The 14,751-nt window shown below is 44.2% G+C and overlaps 1 protein-coding gene across 1 annotated transcript in view; it reads left to right on the forward strand.

Annotated features, from left to right (window-relative positions):
* The first annotated feature begins 2,092 nt into the window (after positions 1–2,092).
* Positions 2,093–14,751, forward strand: part of LOC112982185 (A disintegrin and metalloproteinase with thrombospondin motifs 12) — a 175,034-nt gene continuing 162,375 nt past the window's right edge. The window contains exons 1-2 of the mRNA XM_026098382.2: positions 2,093–2,604; positions 7,618–7,979. Coding sequence (XP_025954167.2) covers positions 2,487–2,604; positions 7,618–7,979 — 480 coding nt within the window. The 5' untranslated portion in view covers positions 2,093–2,486. The remainder of the gene's footprint in view (positions 2,605–7,617; positions 7,980–14,751) is intronic.

Consider the following 14,751-nt stretch of genomic DNA (forward strand, 5'->3'; position numbering starts at 1 on the left):
AAAAAACCCTTACATTCACAAAAAGCTCCAAAATCTCAGGTTTACACCTCCTTCAGAACAAGAAACCACTAATCAATTCCTTATCATACAATTTTCACAATTCTTTGCACATGACTAAAATGTTTTAATATATAGGTATTTTGTTTTAATAGCCCACAAATGCTCTCTGAAGTCAGGTCTGTACTGGGAAGACACAGTGCCATAAATTCTGTTGGCTTCAATAGCTGCCCTCTGTATGTCCTCACAACATGAAAGTATCTCTACTTGTGCCATTGCTGCACGTTTTCATGACTCTGTCAGCTAGAGCCACAGCATCCCTGAAGTAGGGATCCTCTTGTCCCCCAGGGTATTTCCTGACACAACACCCAGTGATTCACTTCTGTGTATGTGGATGTTGGCACACAGCCCAGGGAACTATAGATGGTTGGAATCGGATTCCCACAGTTCTCTTTCTCCATTCTGTATGGCTTTTGCATCTACAATTTTCGGTTGTAAAGAAATCAAAACAAAACCAAAAACGCCGGTTCCCACAAGACCTCTCAAGTTCCTCAAGCCTTTATTCCTCCACCATTTCCTGTTTTTTCCTTCTCTCGTGTGATACTGTTGGAGAAGGGATAACAGAGATGGAAATAGGCAGGAGCAACATGTTGAGAGGGTTAGTCCAGAAAAAGAACTCGGTATTCTCAGAAGAAGGCAGAAGGAAAAACATATCATACTTCATGAGAATTACAGGCAACAGGAATCTACTTTTCCTGCTGATGAAGGAATCAAGGTGGAATCCTGCACGAAGTATTTCTTGCCTCACACCAGACACAATGCACATTACCCAAAGAGAAAATAGGAAATTGAAGCAAATAGTCACATGCCTCACTGGGAAGGCCTGTTTTGTTGATGGTCTTCAAGAGGTCTGCCAAACCTGTCCTTTGTACACATATGCCTATACCTAGCTAGCAGTTTCACTCCTTCATTGCAGTGCTCCTAGCCTTTTCTGCTCATTTTATTGCCCTTTTCCATTTTATACTGTTTGTCATAGATACTTCCTTATTCTCCAATTGTAAAATATTCATAGCAATTTGCATAGCTTGCCATAAGCAACAACTGTCAAATGTTTTTAAAACATTAAGTACCGTAGACGTTGTATCAATTTCAGGTCACACTTAGCTCTTGATTAATTTTAGGGATGTACCGATAAAGAGCTAGACAGATCACAATATCCTATGCCACAAAACAGTCCAGTGCCAGATATGTGACTGGACTATCCAAAGAGTAGTCCTGACAGCAGGGATATGAGGATACTTGTCCCTGTAACAAGCGGGATAGCATTATTCATATGCAAAATATGCAGACAGTTTTATAAAAATAAACACCTTGCACAAACAAATCTTCACGAGTGTTATTGGATATCAAATGTTATACAAAATCACCCTATTTTGCGTCGTCTGTGTCATATCATGAGCTAGGGAAGAGGCCACCATGACTCACAAATCAAGTATCACTACGCTGTTGTAAATATATTTTGCTTCCAGAGCTCTACCACGTCTCAAGCCTGAGGGAAGTTACATTTCTATCTTACTGGGAAATTGTGAGATTTTCAAACCCTTCCTTGCAGTTTCATTCTGGGGAGTTTGAAATTCATGTTTCTCGTAGTCAGACAGCTGAACTGTGACAGCTGATTTACCTTTGGGAGAGCCTGAAGAGGAGAAAGAAGCGCAGTTAAGCACAGACTGCCAGATAACGACTTAACAAGAGCACGGTGCCCCCGGTTTTAGGCAGAGGGTCTACCCGAAGCAGCGCCCGGGCAAAAGCGCCTGCGGCGACCTGGCGGTGTTCAGCGGCCCGCGGCCGGGAGCGCGGAGCGCGCAGGAAAAAGAGAGTGACGAGATGATCCGAAATTTCCCTCCGAGGGACCCAGGAGGTGAAATTCTGAGGCGATCCCCGCCCGCTAACCCAGAAATACGCGGTTAAACGCCGCAGCGGCTCCGGCGCGGCTCGGACCAGCCGCGGGGATCGGGCCGGGAGCCCCCAGCCGGGCCGGGCCGCCCCAACGGCCGCGGGGCTCCCCCGGGCCTCGGCCTCGCCCGCGGGCGCCGCCCCGCCACGGCCAACGGCCGCCGAAAACACGTGAAGCGCCCGGCGCCTCGCCAGCCTCCGCGGCCGCCTCAGGGCCCCGCCCGAACCCCCCCCGGCCCGGGCTCGGGCCGCCGCGGAGGGGCCGCGGAGCCCCCGCCGTGGGCTGCCCCCAGCGCGGCCGGTCCGCGGCGGTTCGGGGCGGCGCGGCGCGGGCGGCGGCGTTAACCCCGGCGGCTCCGGGGCGGGGAGCGGCGCCCTGCCCCCGGCCCTCCTTCCTCCCCCGGCAGAAACCGGACACCGGGACGGCGCCGCGCAGCCCGTGTGGGGGAGAGGCGCCGCGAGGCCGCCCCGCCATGCCGCGGCCCGGCTGAGGCGGCGTCGTCGTCGGCGCCGGCCCGCCGCCCCGCGCCCGCACCATGCCGTGCGCGGCGCGGAGCTGGGCGGCGGGCGTCTCCCTCTGCCTCCACGTCCTGGCGCTGTGCGGGGGCAGCGGCCCCCCGCCGGGCCGCCGGGTCTTCCCCGACGAGCGGCAAGGTCAGTCCCCCCCCCCCCCTTTTCCCCCCCCTTCGGCGCGGAAGACCCGCGGGCGCGGAGCGGGTGCGGGGCCGCGGCGGGGCGCCGCGCTCCCTGCTGGCGGCTGCGACCGCGCCGCTGCTGGGCGGGCGGTAACGCGCAGCGCTGCCCCCGCGCCCGGCCGCGTCTGCGGGAGAGCAGCCCCGCGCGGGGGCCGCGGTCCTCGGCGGAGCCTCCCGCGTATCGGCTGCTCCCTCAGGCGGCTTCACTCTCCTCCAGCGCTTCCCACCGGCTGGACGTCCGACGGATTTGGTACTGCTGCCTATTTAAGGGAAATCAGAAAAGCAGCGCCCGAGAAAAGTTGTGACCAGGTGGAGGCTCTGCCTGCTGGTGGAAAGCCTGGAAGCACAGGGGGAAACTTTGCTGAAGACCTTCCAGGTCTAATCAGCTGCGGTGCTGTCAAAGGGATGGCTTGAGCATAGGTGAAACATCCCCTGGGCACCTCGGGGCTCATGAGAAGGTAAAATGGTTAAATCAGCTGCCTGAAGAGCGAGCAGTTATCCCGAAGTTAGTTTCTAGTGGCTCCCCATAAAGCGAGCGAAAAGAGCTGTTGCGCTTGTGTGGCTGTGAGAGGAGCAGGACAGGGATAGCTGCACCAGCAAGTATTCACTGTTTGTGTGCCAGGCGTCCAGAAACAGATGCAGAATTAATTTCACTTTCTAGGCATCAAAGCTAGGGTTTTCCAAGAGTCTGCAGAAAGCTTTGCATAAAGGAACAGTTCAAAACTTGGCTCACTTTTTTTGCAACAGTAAGAAGGCAGGTTGAATGTACTGATAAGTATGAAGTCTGCAACCGTCAGGACTAAAACATGTGTCTTGCATAGCTGAAGTGACTCTTAAGTGTTATGTTCCCTCAGCATCTGCAATGAGTGCGGCTGATCGAGCAGTTAAGGATAGTCTTGCTACAGGTTCGAGGCTTGTTTGAGTGACTGCTCTCTAGGATGGATCCCCTCAGCTTGGAGGTGCTGAGGAGCTGGAAGCCCTGGGAACGGAGCCTTCTTCTGGCTCAGGAGCACGCTTCCTCCGGAGATAAGCATTGCTATTTGCTGTCCCAAGAACCCATTTGAAGAGAAGCCAGAGGGTCTGAGAGGCAGATGTAGGAGACTTGAAGATGTGACACCATCATTTGGCATTGTTTCATTTAAAGGAACTTTGTCTGCAGAGAAAACACGTGTTTTCTGTCTAAAAGAAATTTTGCATTTCCTAGTACGTGTGACAGACCATGAATGTCTTTCTCTTTAATTTATTAGTTTTGTGTACAGAATCCACACAGAAGCAGAACAGGCAGCAGTGGTGTTCAGTTTTATCAGATGTCTGTCATGATACAGAGTTAGGAGGGTCTGCAGGGAAAGCTTCTCAAACAACTTAAGCAATTCTTAGGTTCCTGAAGTAAGCCCTAAGGGGCTGCTCTTTGCTCCTGAACCTCGCTAGCCTCGTGTGCCCAGAAGGGCCAGTGCAAGCACTGTTATTCCAAGGCAAAGCACTGCCCTGAACGTACTCTGCTTAATTTGCTGCTTTGGTCCTGCTCACGATGCTGATGCCAGTGTTCAGGCTGCAGTTGTGGAAGGACAAAGATTCTCAGAATGGGTGTTACATAAGTCTCCCAGGAAAGTCTTCCTTTTCCTGGCCTGCACTGGTAAGCAGTGCCCCGGCATGCTCTGCTTGGGACTTCCTTGTGTTGGAGAGGGCTGTAAATGGCCAAGGAGAAGAACAGAGCTGCTGCTGGGGATACTTGCATGGGGAGATCTGGAAGAACAGGCCCTAGCTCACCTCTGCCCTGTCTACTGACTTTAGATCCAAACACTATCTCTGCGTAGTAATACTGTTCAGAAGAATGGAGAGGTGAGCCAAAGTTGTCAGAGGAGTAGGATAAACTTCAGCCACTTCAGCAAAGAAGTGTCATAGCTCCTCCTTGTTGTTTGTCTTCTACTCCATCGCTTATCTTCAGTCTGTCCTTCTTGCGTGTGGTTAAGGTCCAACTCCAAGGAAATGCCTACACAACACAAAAGATGGTGGGCCTTTTCAAAAAGGGCATCTATGGTGGTGTTTAAAGATTATGTTAAAAATCCATTTGCAATAGTATTATCATTGCTATTGACATTTTTCTTAATTCATATCTCCTTTCCATTTGCTGTTCTAATTAGTTTAAGTGCTGATCAGACATCAACTGCTCCTTTCCAAATACTTACTGATACTGAATTGCCTCCTTATGTTGTAAGGATGTACAGCAGTGCATGTTATGGTAAATGTGACATGTCAGCCCTGAGGCTTGTCAAGGGCATCAGGATAGATTCGTTACATTTAATTTTTGCTGGCACACAAAGCATTAAGGGTTGTGGAACAAGAGAAATGATAAGTTTTATGGGAACCCAAAGTGTTTAAATATGAACTAATTAGTACTTTAGAAAACTTGAAGGAGTCAGTGTTGAAGAATACTACCCTTGTACATTGTAGATTGCATGTATTAAGTTCTTCTTGCTTCTCCCTTTTAAGGGTTTGATGACTGTTTTTCTTTCCTAGAAAAGCAGTGGGATATCATCCAAATTATGCCTCCTGTCTTTTAGTCTATCTCTTCTGCAGCTGGAAAGATCAAATTATGTTAGGCTTAACATGGATCTTACTAAGTTGTTTTAATATTGACAGAGTTGCCTTTGCTAAACTCTATGCAACAGTCTAGACAACACTGATACTGATTATTTGCGGAAATATCTTTAGCCTCATCTTGTTAAACTTTGTTGTATTGTTATCTTATTCCCCCTGGTCTTTTGCAGAGTTTTTAAGAATTAATTTCTGCAGTTGTATTACAGTCCATTATATTCCAGCATAATTCCCTTCTCCAGTTACTGGCATTCAGAAATGAGTATTTAAAGTGTGGGTGGGAGAAGTTAAACTTCTCTCCTTTTGATAATCCTGTTAACAGCAGATGCGTAGGAAGTTTTTTCTTACAACTGACGATGTGTAACTTGCCTTAATCTCCACATAATAATAAGTGTAGTGGTGAAATAAAAAACTTTCTTGAATAGTTTGAAGTCCAAAACCACAAGTCTTGCGTGGAGCTTATCAGTTTAGCCACAAAAAGTTAAGCTCAAGACGTAAAGCAGGATCAAATCATACAGTGACAGCAAACAAAGAAGTTGCCCTTCAGGGTTTTAATTTGGGCGTTGCATGAATTGTGCTGCGAGACAGGGAGATGGAGGGCCTGGTCTTGCAGGGTTCTTGCTAACCCCATCTTTGCTAGCACAACGTGGGATATGGAGGAAAATTCCCAAAGCCTTAAAATTTTAGCTTCTGCAGGTCAGCCATATTTTTGGGGTCTTCCTCCTCTCATCCCCACTGTTTGCTTCTCTCCAGAGGGTGAGGGCCACCCTCTGTGCACCTCCAGGTGCTGAATTGTCAGGCAGCTGGCTATCATCAGGGTCTGTGAACGGCAGGCAGGAAGGTGCAGCCTGAGTTCCCAACATCCCAGTCCCCACTGTGCTTACGAAGGAAAAGGCAGGATAGGGCTGTGTCTCTGAATTAGCAGTAGGTGTGGAGGTCTGCTGCAGCTGTGGTGGTCTGAAGGCCCACTGCTGTGGCTTCTCCTGTGAAGGCACACAGTCGCTGTAGACTGCTGGGAAGGTTTGCATACAAACCTGTTGTGTGTGAGTGCAGCAAGCTTGCTTCTGGGATAAAGGTGCCACTGAGACAAGGCCAAGTTGCTTATGTCATTTTCTATATGTGCTAGGAAATTTTTTAGATTGGGAGTATTTCAGTGCATGTGTCTCAGCTGTCCATGGCCTTAGGAAATAGGAGCACCTGTGTCTCGTACTGCAGCTGATGGGCACGAAGGAGCTACGCCCCTTCCCAGAGGCGATGAGTTGAGACATGTGCCTGTTTGGGCGTGATTTAACCCGTGTGGCTTTGAATGTATAGTTAGTGAGGAGTGAAACTTCCCCAGAGAAAGGATTGTTTCACCAGCTCCAGGGAGGGACAAATTGTTCTGGAAGTTCCTGGAGCAGGTTCATTGCTTCATTAACCAACTTAGTTAATGAATGAGGTGTAACCACTTCATGAGTAAGTGGCTGGGACTTTGGGAAGGAAGAACAGCCCTGGGGAAGGACAGACTGTAATGACCTGTATCCTCACAATTTCCTTTCGATGAAAAAGGTTCAGACTATAATTTGTTGGGCTGAAGTCAAACATGCCAATTGAATATCAGGTTTGTAGGGAATGAGCTCTCAGGAAGTGTGATTTATGTGGATTTATCTTATTTGCTTGGAGCTTGCTTGGAGCTTTTGAGTTTTATGCTGACTTAAAAAAAAATCAGGAAAAAGTGTTTTTTGTTTGATATCTTAGTAAGTGACAACACCAGTGATGCTTTTTTCCCTTGCTAGATTATGATTTCTTCCCCTGCTAGATGCTGGTAAGTGATAAGGTATCTGATCTTATCCTAATGGGAGCTTCTTATACAGAATGGTACAGTTACTTCACTCTTCTTGTTCAAATCCTTCTTTAAAATCCTCTCCTTGCTGCAATATCTGCTAAAGCTGGATGCTACCAATTGTTCTATAGCTATTGCCTGCCATGCCAACCAGTAATGTTGTTTTTCCTTGCTCTCCTATGTGTTTTTATAAGGCTCCGCTTCTTTCTTCAGGCGGTCAGTTTTTGGGGGATCATCTCCTTGATCAGAACCTAGCCTAGGGTATTGGGGACCAAAGACAGACCGGGTTTGTAGCAGGAATGGGAATGCAGGGAGGCGAGAGTCACTGCTTTATTTGAAAGGTGACAAAATATTTGGGAAGAAGAATGTTTATCTTTTAAAGAGAGTGTTGTAATCTGTTGTACAGCAGTCTGCGTACTGCCCCACCACTGTGCCAGTAGGATGGTGTGGTGAATCTCTCTCACTCACAAGTTTCCCTTTAAACCGTGTGAACTCTGACAAGGCTAGAACTTACCCCAGCTTTGCTTCTTTTTTTTTTCCCTCCCCTCCTCTCAGAGCACTTTTTCAAGACATTGCAAGAATACCACGTGGTTGATCCAGCAAGAGTAGATGCGAGTGGGCATTTTCTTTCTTTTAATTTACGCCATCACATCTCAAACGCAAGGAAGAAGAGAGACCTCAGCAAAAAGGAAAATGTGGTATATTATAAAATTAACCATGAGGAGAAGGATCTGTTTTTTAACTTGACTGTCCACATGGGATTTCTTTCCCCTAACTACATAGTAGAAAGGAGACGCGGCAACCACGCTAGTGCGAAGATCGCAGCTCACTCCGGAGTTCCTTGCCATTTCGTTGGCACAGTATTGCAGCCGGATTCTGGGAGCGGGACAGCCGCAATCAGCGCTTGCAATGGCCTGGTAAGTGACTGTGACCTTTTGCTGGGGTTCTGGGCTAACTTTGGACTCATTAGAACTGAGCTAGAGCATTTGTATATGAATGTGTGCATTAAGAAACTCAGTGGGCCTATGTGTTATCTTACTGATATAAGTCTCAGAAAGTATCAGGTTAAGTCTATGGATGTAATCTGTTTTTTTGGAAGAGAGGATTGGCAGGTCAAAGGAGTTGATGCTGAGGCCTCTTGGGGTTTAATTTTGATAAGTGTTCCCCCCTCCCAGTGACCTAGACTGAACATCTCTATCACGTGGATGTCTTGAAGTCAGTACTTTGAACCTACTGGTAGCTGGAGTACATTTGCTATGCATCTGGATGGGAACTTCTGCATTAGTTTCCTCTGAAAGGGATTCAGTTCAGGTGCACCAAAACTGGTCTGCAAACCAGACTCGCAGGTGCTAAGTGGGGACACCTGGGGGAATTTGCTTCAGAAGTGTACTGCAACTTGAGAAGTAAATGCTAGTGTGGATGGAAACTTGCTTTAAATTCAAACCTGAACCTGTTCTAGGCTTCTTTCAAGGAAGAATTTCCAAGGCTGGAGCTTAAATTCCTCATTTCTCAATAGCCTGTGGTTCAGACTGGGATGTGAAGGTGGAAACCTTATTTTTGCTGTGCTCTGTTTTTTAGCACTACTGTAGCTCAGATGAGCCTGAAATATTGTGAACGCTTCTAAGGAAGTTTCTAGTTCTAGAGAATAAGGCTGGACCTACCTTGTGTGGGAGGGAAGAGGAGGTGACAACTCTGGGTTTGGGGATGTTTTAGGAAGCCATGTAGTATAGCACACACAGTCTGTGGGAAGCAAAATGCAAGGAGCTTGTATGTGCTGGCAGAGGTGATAAAGTGTGCAAGCTACTCATTTGCTTTGGCATCTTGATTTTTAGAGTGACAAATGATGGCCTCTGAAAGTGCGTAGATCAGCGCACTGTCCCCTTTTGGCCAACACATCTCACCGCACAGGCTAGGGAAAGAGTTCGCTCTTGAGCCTGAACTCATCATCAAGCTGAATATCCGTAAAGTATATTGTTTTCCTGCCAGGCTGTCAATGCATAAAGGAGTTCCTTGCTATAGAGAAGTATAAAGCTTTGGAAAATCTGTGGGCTTCTGAAATATCCTGGCAATGTGTGAAAAGTAACATGAAGACAGGTCTGATGTAGAGGATATAGGAACCTTTGGAATATTGCACATGAGTGCTGAAAACCCTTTTGGCATATTGCCTGGGGAAATAAACTGTTACTTGAGATAACTGCTGTGGATTTGACACTTTGAAGATTAGAGATTTGCTAACTAATTTTTCTGGTAGGGACCAATTTATCAAAGCTTCTCTGAAATGCTTTATAGTCATACATGGGAAGTAAGAAAAAGGTGGTGTGATGATACAAGTAGTTCCTTTGGTTGATGTGTCATGTGCTTTGCCAAAGCACCTTTGTTAGTATTCATGAAGTGAGAGCTTGGAAATGAAATGCTGGATCATCATTATGCCTTCTGAAATGGTCTACAAGAAGGATTTTTTTTTTTTTTTTAAAAAAAAACACCTAATTTTATTATAAATTCAGCCTGGTAAAATGCTTCAGAAGTGACCCTTTCACTTGGGTCACAACTCTTTAGAGTTTAGTTTGCTTTGGAGATCTTTGAAACATTGTTTGCTCGAAGACAGAGCTGTATAGTTTTGTTTGTTTGTTTGCTTGTTTTTTTTTTTTTTTTTTTTTTGGACAAAATACTTTTATCAGAAAAATACAGATTTTTTTTTTTCTCAAAAATAAAAGTTTGAAAACAGGCTCATGGATTAATTAAAGTTGCAACTGACCTTGGGGAAAAACGTGATGGTTTTGAGGGGATGATTTTTCAAGTCTAAAAGTGGAAAAGAGGAGAAAGACAGGCTTTCAGTCTCTGCCCTGAAGAGGGCACAGATTTGAATCTCTTAATTCCTGCAAGTGCCACGGGCTGGGGAAGGTGGCTCAGCTTGCCTTTCCTCTGGAAGTTCTCCAAAGATCCACTGTGGCATGAACACATTTATTAATGCCTAATAGGGTTTTGGCAGCATTGGGAAGTGGAATCCAGATTTCACGATGCTCTGAACCAATTCGTGGTGGTCTGCTGTGTCCTGAGGTAATGGTTACTTACTGCCATCCTGGAAACACCCACTTTTTTGTTCAGCACCATGTCTATTATTGTGTCTTTTTCATGGGCCATACTGCATTTCTCTATAAAAATACATTTCCTGTTTATTCTCATGAGGCAGAGGAGGAGAACAGAATAGATAAACACTATAGGATTAGCAAAAGTTAATTGGGATATTAAAAAAAAAAACAAAAAACTATCCGGTGAAGAGAAATTATACTGTAGGAGATGAATTCTAAACTATGTGGTAAAAAAGTTATATGAAACAGTGAATTGCATAGGGTAAGTTGATAAGGATCTTTGGGACTGAGATAGAAGGAGGAGAAAGACGATGGAAAGAAGAGAGACAACAAATCAGTGTGGTTGAAAGGTATCGGCTACCTAGAATATAATTGGGCAGCAGTGACCACTGCACAGAGCCTTCCCTGGATGAGGACTGGACTCTATGTGTTTGCTTCGGCAAGTGGGTCCCAGTAAGCTGCAGCTCCCCAGCCAGCCGTTGCGAGCTCACCAAGTGCTGGTGTGGTGCTCAAGCCTCATGAGCAGGTAACTGAGCAGGTAAGAACTAGTATTTTGACATTCAAGTACAGGAAACAGTAATATTAGTGATATTTCCTTCCTGGCACTGTTTTGGCTTGACTGCTCTAGGTAGGTTATGAAATGATAAACGTAGTAGGTTCTTTTGTGGAGATGGTCTTTAATAAACGAAGTGAGGCACTGATTTACTGTGGTAATGAGTGACAGGAAAGTGTGTTTTCCCTAACCTACTAGTTTTTGGCTTTCTTGATGGGCTGGTCAAAAATCTTATAATACTGGAAAATATTGATCCGATTAAATCAGTATGTTTCACTGGAATATCTCTTTTGTTGAAGTTTTTAGTGGAAGTGGTTGAAATGTTGTCTTGTAGTTGTGCTGAAGTGATGTGCTAAAGAATGTGCACCAAAAACCCCAAACAACCCAAAAAGCCCCCAAAATCTTTTGACTGGAATTAGGACAAAATAAAATCCTACAGCTGACTGTGGTAGAGGAATCTTAGTTTTAATCTTCTTCCTGCAATGACTTTCTCTTTTATGAGCTCTACTTAAACTATTGTTCATATTTAAAGGCTCCTGATTTTCCAGGATAATAGCATAGTATAAGAGCAGAACAAAGATGTGTAGTGTAGCTTTATGTCCTGTCTGTTGTAAAGATGAAACACAGCACTGATGGAAAATATAGATATGGACTTCATCTCCCTTGTTTTTTTTACTTTAAAATATATTCCTGCTTTCATTGACTTTACTGTTATGGGCATCACTTTTTCATGTAACAATGATGTAGCTCTTACTAGTCATTTTTATTCATGACATTTTTGGGAATCAGTTTTTCTCCTCCATAGATCAAGTAGACAGAGATAAAACAGCTATTGCTGAGGAGATGTAATTTCCAGGGGGCATCTGTTTGACTGAATGATATTTACAGGTGACTGAAAAAGAGAAGCAGCACTTGCAAAATGTGGGAAACAACTTTCTGCCTGATCGCTGTCAGTGTGTCTCCAGGTCAATAGTATGTTGCTTTATTAGCTAGAAAGCTATTGTACTTAAGATTTACAGCATATTTTTAGGTGGTTTGGAAAAAAAAAAAAAAAACCTCTGATATTTTACAAATTTCATTTCCTGTGCATTTATATATTCCCCAAATGGCCTGTAAGTGGAAGAAACAGAAGTCACTGTATGAGGTTTTCCTTTTTGGTGTAAATATGTCTTTATTTTCAGAGACCACTTTGGAAACAAATTGCTAGGTTCATAAAGGGATTTTGGTCAGAACCAGACAAGAGGATAAGGAAGAAAAGCCAGCAGAGATCTGGAGGAACTGACCTGTATTTTCCAAATGAATTTTTTTCTACCGCTTTGATATCCTTTTCTCCCTTTCATGCTGAGGAGGTGGTGCTTAACAAATTGGAGAACATCAGGATATAAACTGTCTCTCCTTCGCTGGGTCAGTTGTCTAGCTAAGGCCTTTGCACTTGTGGGTCTAGTAGAAGAGATGTTTTAGTTTGTCTCTCTCAATGGAAATATTTGGATTTGTCTTGGCAGTCTGTTTAGGGCAAACTTCTAATAGTGGTTTATATTTCTACAGTTTCTTTCAGCAGAAGATTGTAGTGAATGTTTACAAACACTAGTGTGTTAATTCTCAGTTGTGTGTTAGTCCTGAGATCCCTTGTGTAGCAGCAGTAATGTCAGCTGTCCCAAAAATAGGGCTGGGAAGGGAACAAAGCTCAGGAAAGTTGAAGGAATGCCCTAAGTTTATGCACTGAGTCCTACAGAGTTGGGGAGTAAACTTTTCTCCAATGATCTGGCCTCTTCATTAGGAACAGGGAAGGCCGTCTTTCGTTCATCAGTGACACCGGCATTGTTTACAATATTTGTAGATGAGAGGACATGGTTAGAACTTTATTTCCCTGACACAGGTTTAAAATGCAAAGCTGTCAATAGACAGTTGCCATTGAACTTCTGGTAATCTTTTTATTTGCGAAGAAAACGTAAATGTTAGCATGGAAACAGAAGAAGTGCTCTGTAGAAGTCTGCTTTCTGTGCCCAGGTTTTTTAAAAGACTGCCCCCACCTCAGTTCTTCCTCCTGTGCCCAGCCACATTCGGGGCAGCTCCCTCTGACCACTTTGGTGGCTGCGTGAGGGTGTTACTTGGTATGGCAGCTGGTGGGAGATGCTCTGACTGGGTCTGCCCTGGGCAGATCGGCGCCTGCCCGAAGGCATGCGACAAGCTGTCCATCACTGAAAAGCAGAGCAGTGCCGAGTTATTCTCTAGTGCGACCATTCACCTAATTGCACTTATGCAATACCACCTATATTATTAATCTTAACAGTGTAGTGTAAAATCTGTCAGTGTCACTGTTATCTTGCAAACTTGCTTCAGTTTTGAGGAATTCAGTATTTTTCTCTGCTCCTGTGCTATACAAAAACTTTTCTAGCTAGCATGAAATAACTTTTCCATAGCGACCCTCATTTTATCATCTTACGATCTGTCCCAGGTGAAACTGCTCTGTGCGGGTACAGAGTATTGTGCTCTACGAGAGTCATCTAATACCACTATACTAGACTTTCCCCTCTTATGGGTATGGAAAGCCTCTGTCAGCATGTCAGACTACTCGGAGTTGGTATTTTCCTTAGACAAAGGTTAGGGATAAAGAATCGTTCACTTTAAAACAGTTATTATAATAAGGAAGCAAAGTAATGGAAAGATAAAATATGTTCAGTAAAAGGGGTTCTTGTTTGCTTCTGCACCTCCCAGTTTGTGAGGCTGACTTGTTACTAAGTTTGTTAAGCTGTTGTTAAAAGTAGCGGTCTGTAGTAGCTACTGCTCTGCACGCTTCACTGCTACCGCCCGGGGAAATGACCCTGCCTCTCTCTTCCCTGATGCATGACCTGTGCTTTAGTCCTTGTGACTGATTTCTAGTTCTTGTGATGATGAGGATTTACTTTCCTTTTATTTTCAAGATTTCTTGAATAACACTTCTACTGCATATCTAAATTAGCATTTTCAGACTCCTGCTTTAACCTATTTTTTTCTTTGTTTCAAGTCTGATAAGGCGTAGTATCACATGCCTTAATTATTAGTAACATGTTATAATGTTACTGAAATCAGCTTGCTGTATAAACAAAATACTCAGATGTAAACAGAAAATGAAACTGAGTAATCGAGTGTCTGGATTAACTGACTTGTAATCTGATAATTTAAGGGAACCTTTCAGGATTGTTGTTAGAGTTTCATGAAGTAAATTGTCTGTGATAATTTGGTAATGAGACATTTTATATATCTGCTGAAATTAATAGTTTCTCTCCTTGTAACTAAGTCTCTAACATAAGCCTAAGCTTAGGCATCTTTGTAGTGTTCTTGAAATCTGCGTCTAACAAAATTACTTCTCTTCAAATGTGAGTGGTTTTCCATTATCACAAGTGGATAAGTATTTGGCAGTGAAGAAATACACTTAAGTAAAGGTTACATTTCCCCTTTTCTTAAGTTGCCCTGATGGCTATCCAAAATTGAATTCAGCCCTTTTTGCTGATGTGGAACCTTACAGCCTCAGAATACATTTGAAAAAGGGTTTTGTTTTGATGGCTGTTATTTTTAAGAGATGGTTATGGCAAGGAACTGAAGCATATTGCTATTTCACTATCTGAATAAATGATCTCTCTTCTGGGATCGAGTGTACGTGGAGACACACACACAAGTCTTTCTCCAGAGGTCTTTTCCCTTATCAGTTTTGTTTACTTTAAAAGAGATTTAAAAAAAAATTCTGGGCCACGTTTTCCAAATTCTTCTCCTGAAGATTCCTCTTTGGAACAATTTCATGCGTTAAGGATTTTTTTTTAACCCTGTGTTTTGCAGCTTTGCTTAAAAAATGTATTTTGTTAATAACTGTGAAGATGGGAGTCAGCATATTGTCCTGCTGCAATGTAAGGAGGAAGTTTTTCCCTTGACTATTTTGCTGCTGTGAATCAAGTTTTTCCTTTTTTGTAAGAGAACTGTGCTTTTTTTTTTTTTAATGTGTAAGAATGTGGAGAAATTAATTTAACTCATCTCTCCTTACTGACCTAAAGTGAGTTTCTCACTTCTTCATTT

This window comes from Dromaius novaehollandiae, chromosome W, assembly GCF_036370855.1.
Source record: "Dromaius novaehollandiae isolate bDroNov1 chromosome W, bDroNov1.hap1, whole genome shotgun sequence".
NCBI lineage: Eukaryota > Metazoa > Chordata > Aves > Casuariiformes > Dromaiidae > Dromaius > Dromaius novaehollandiae.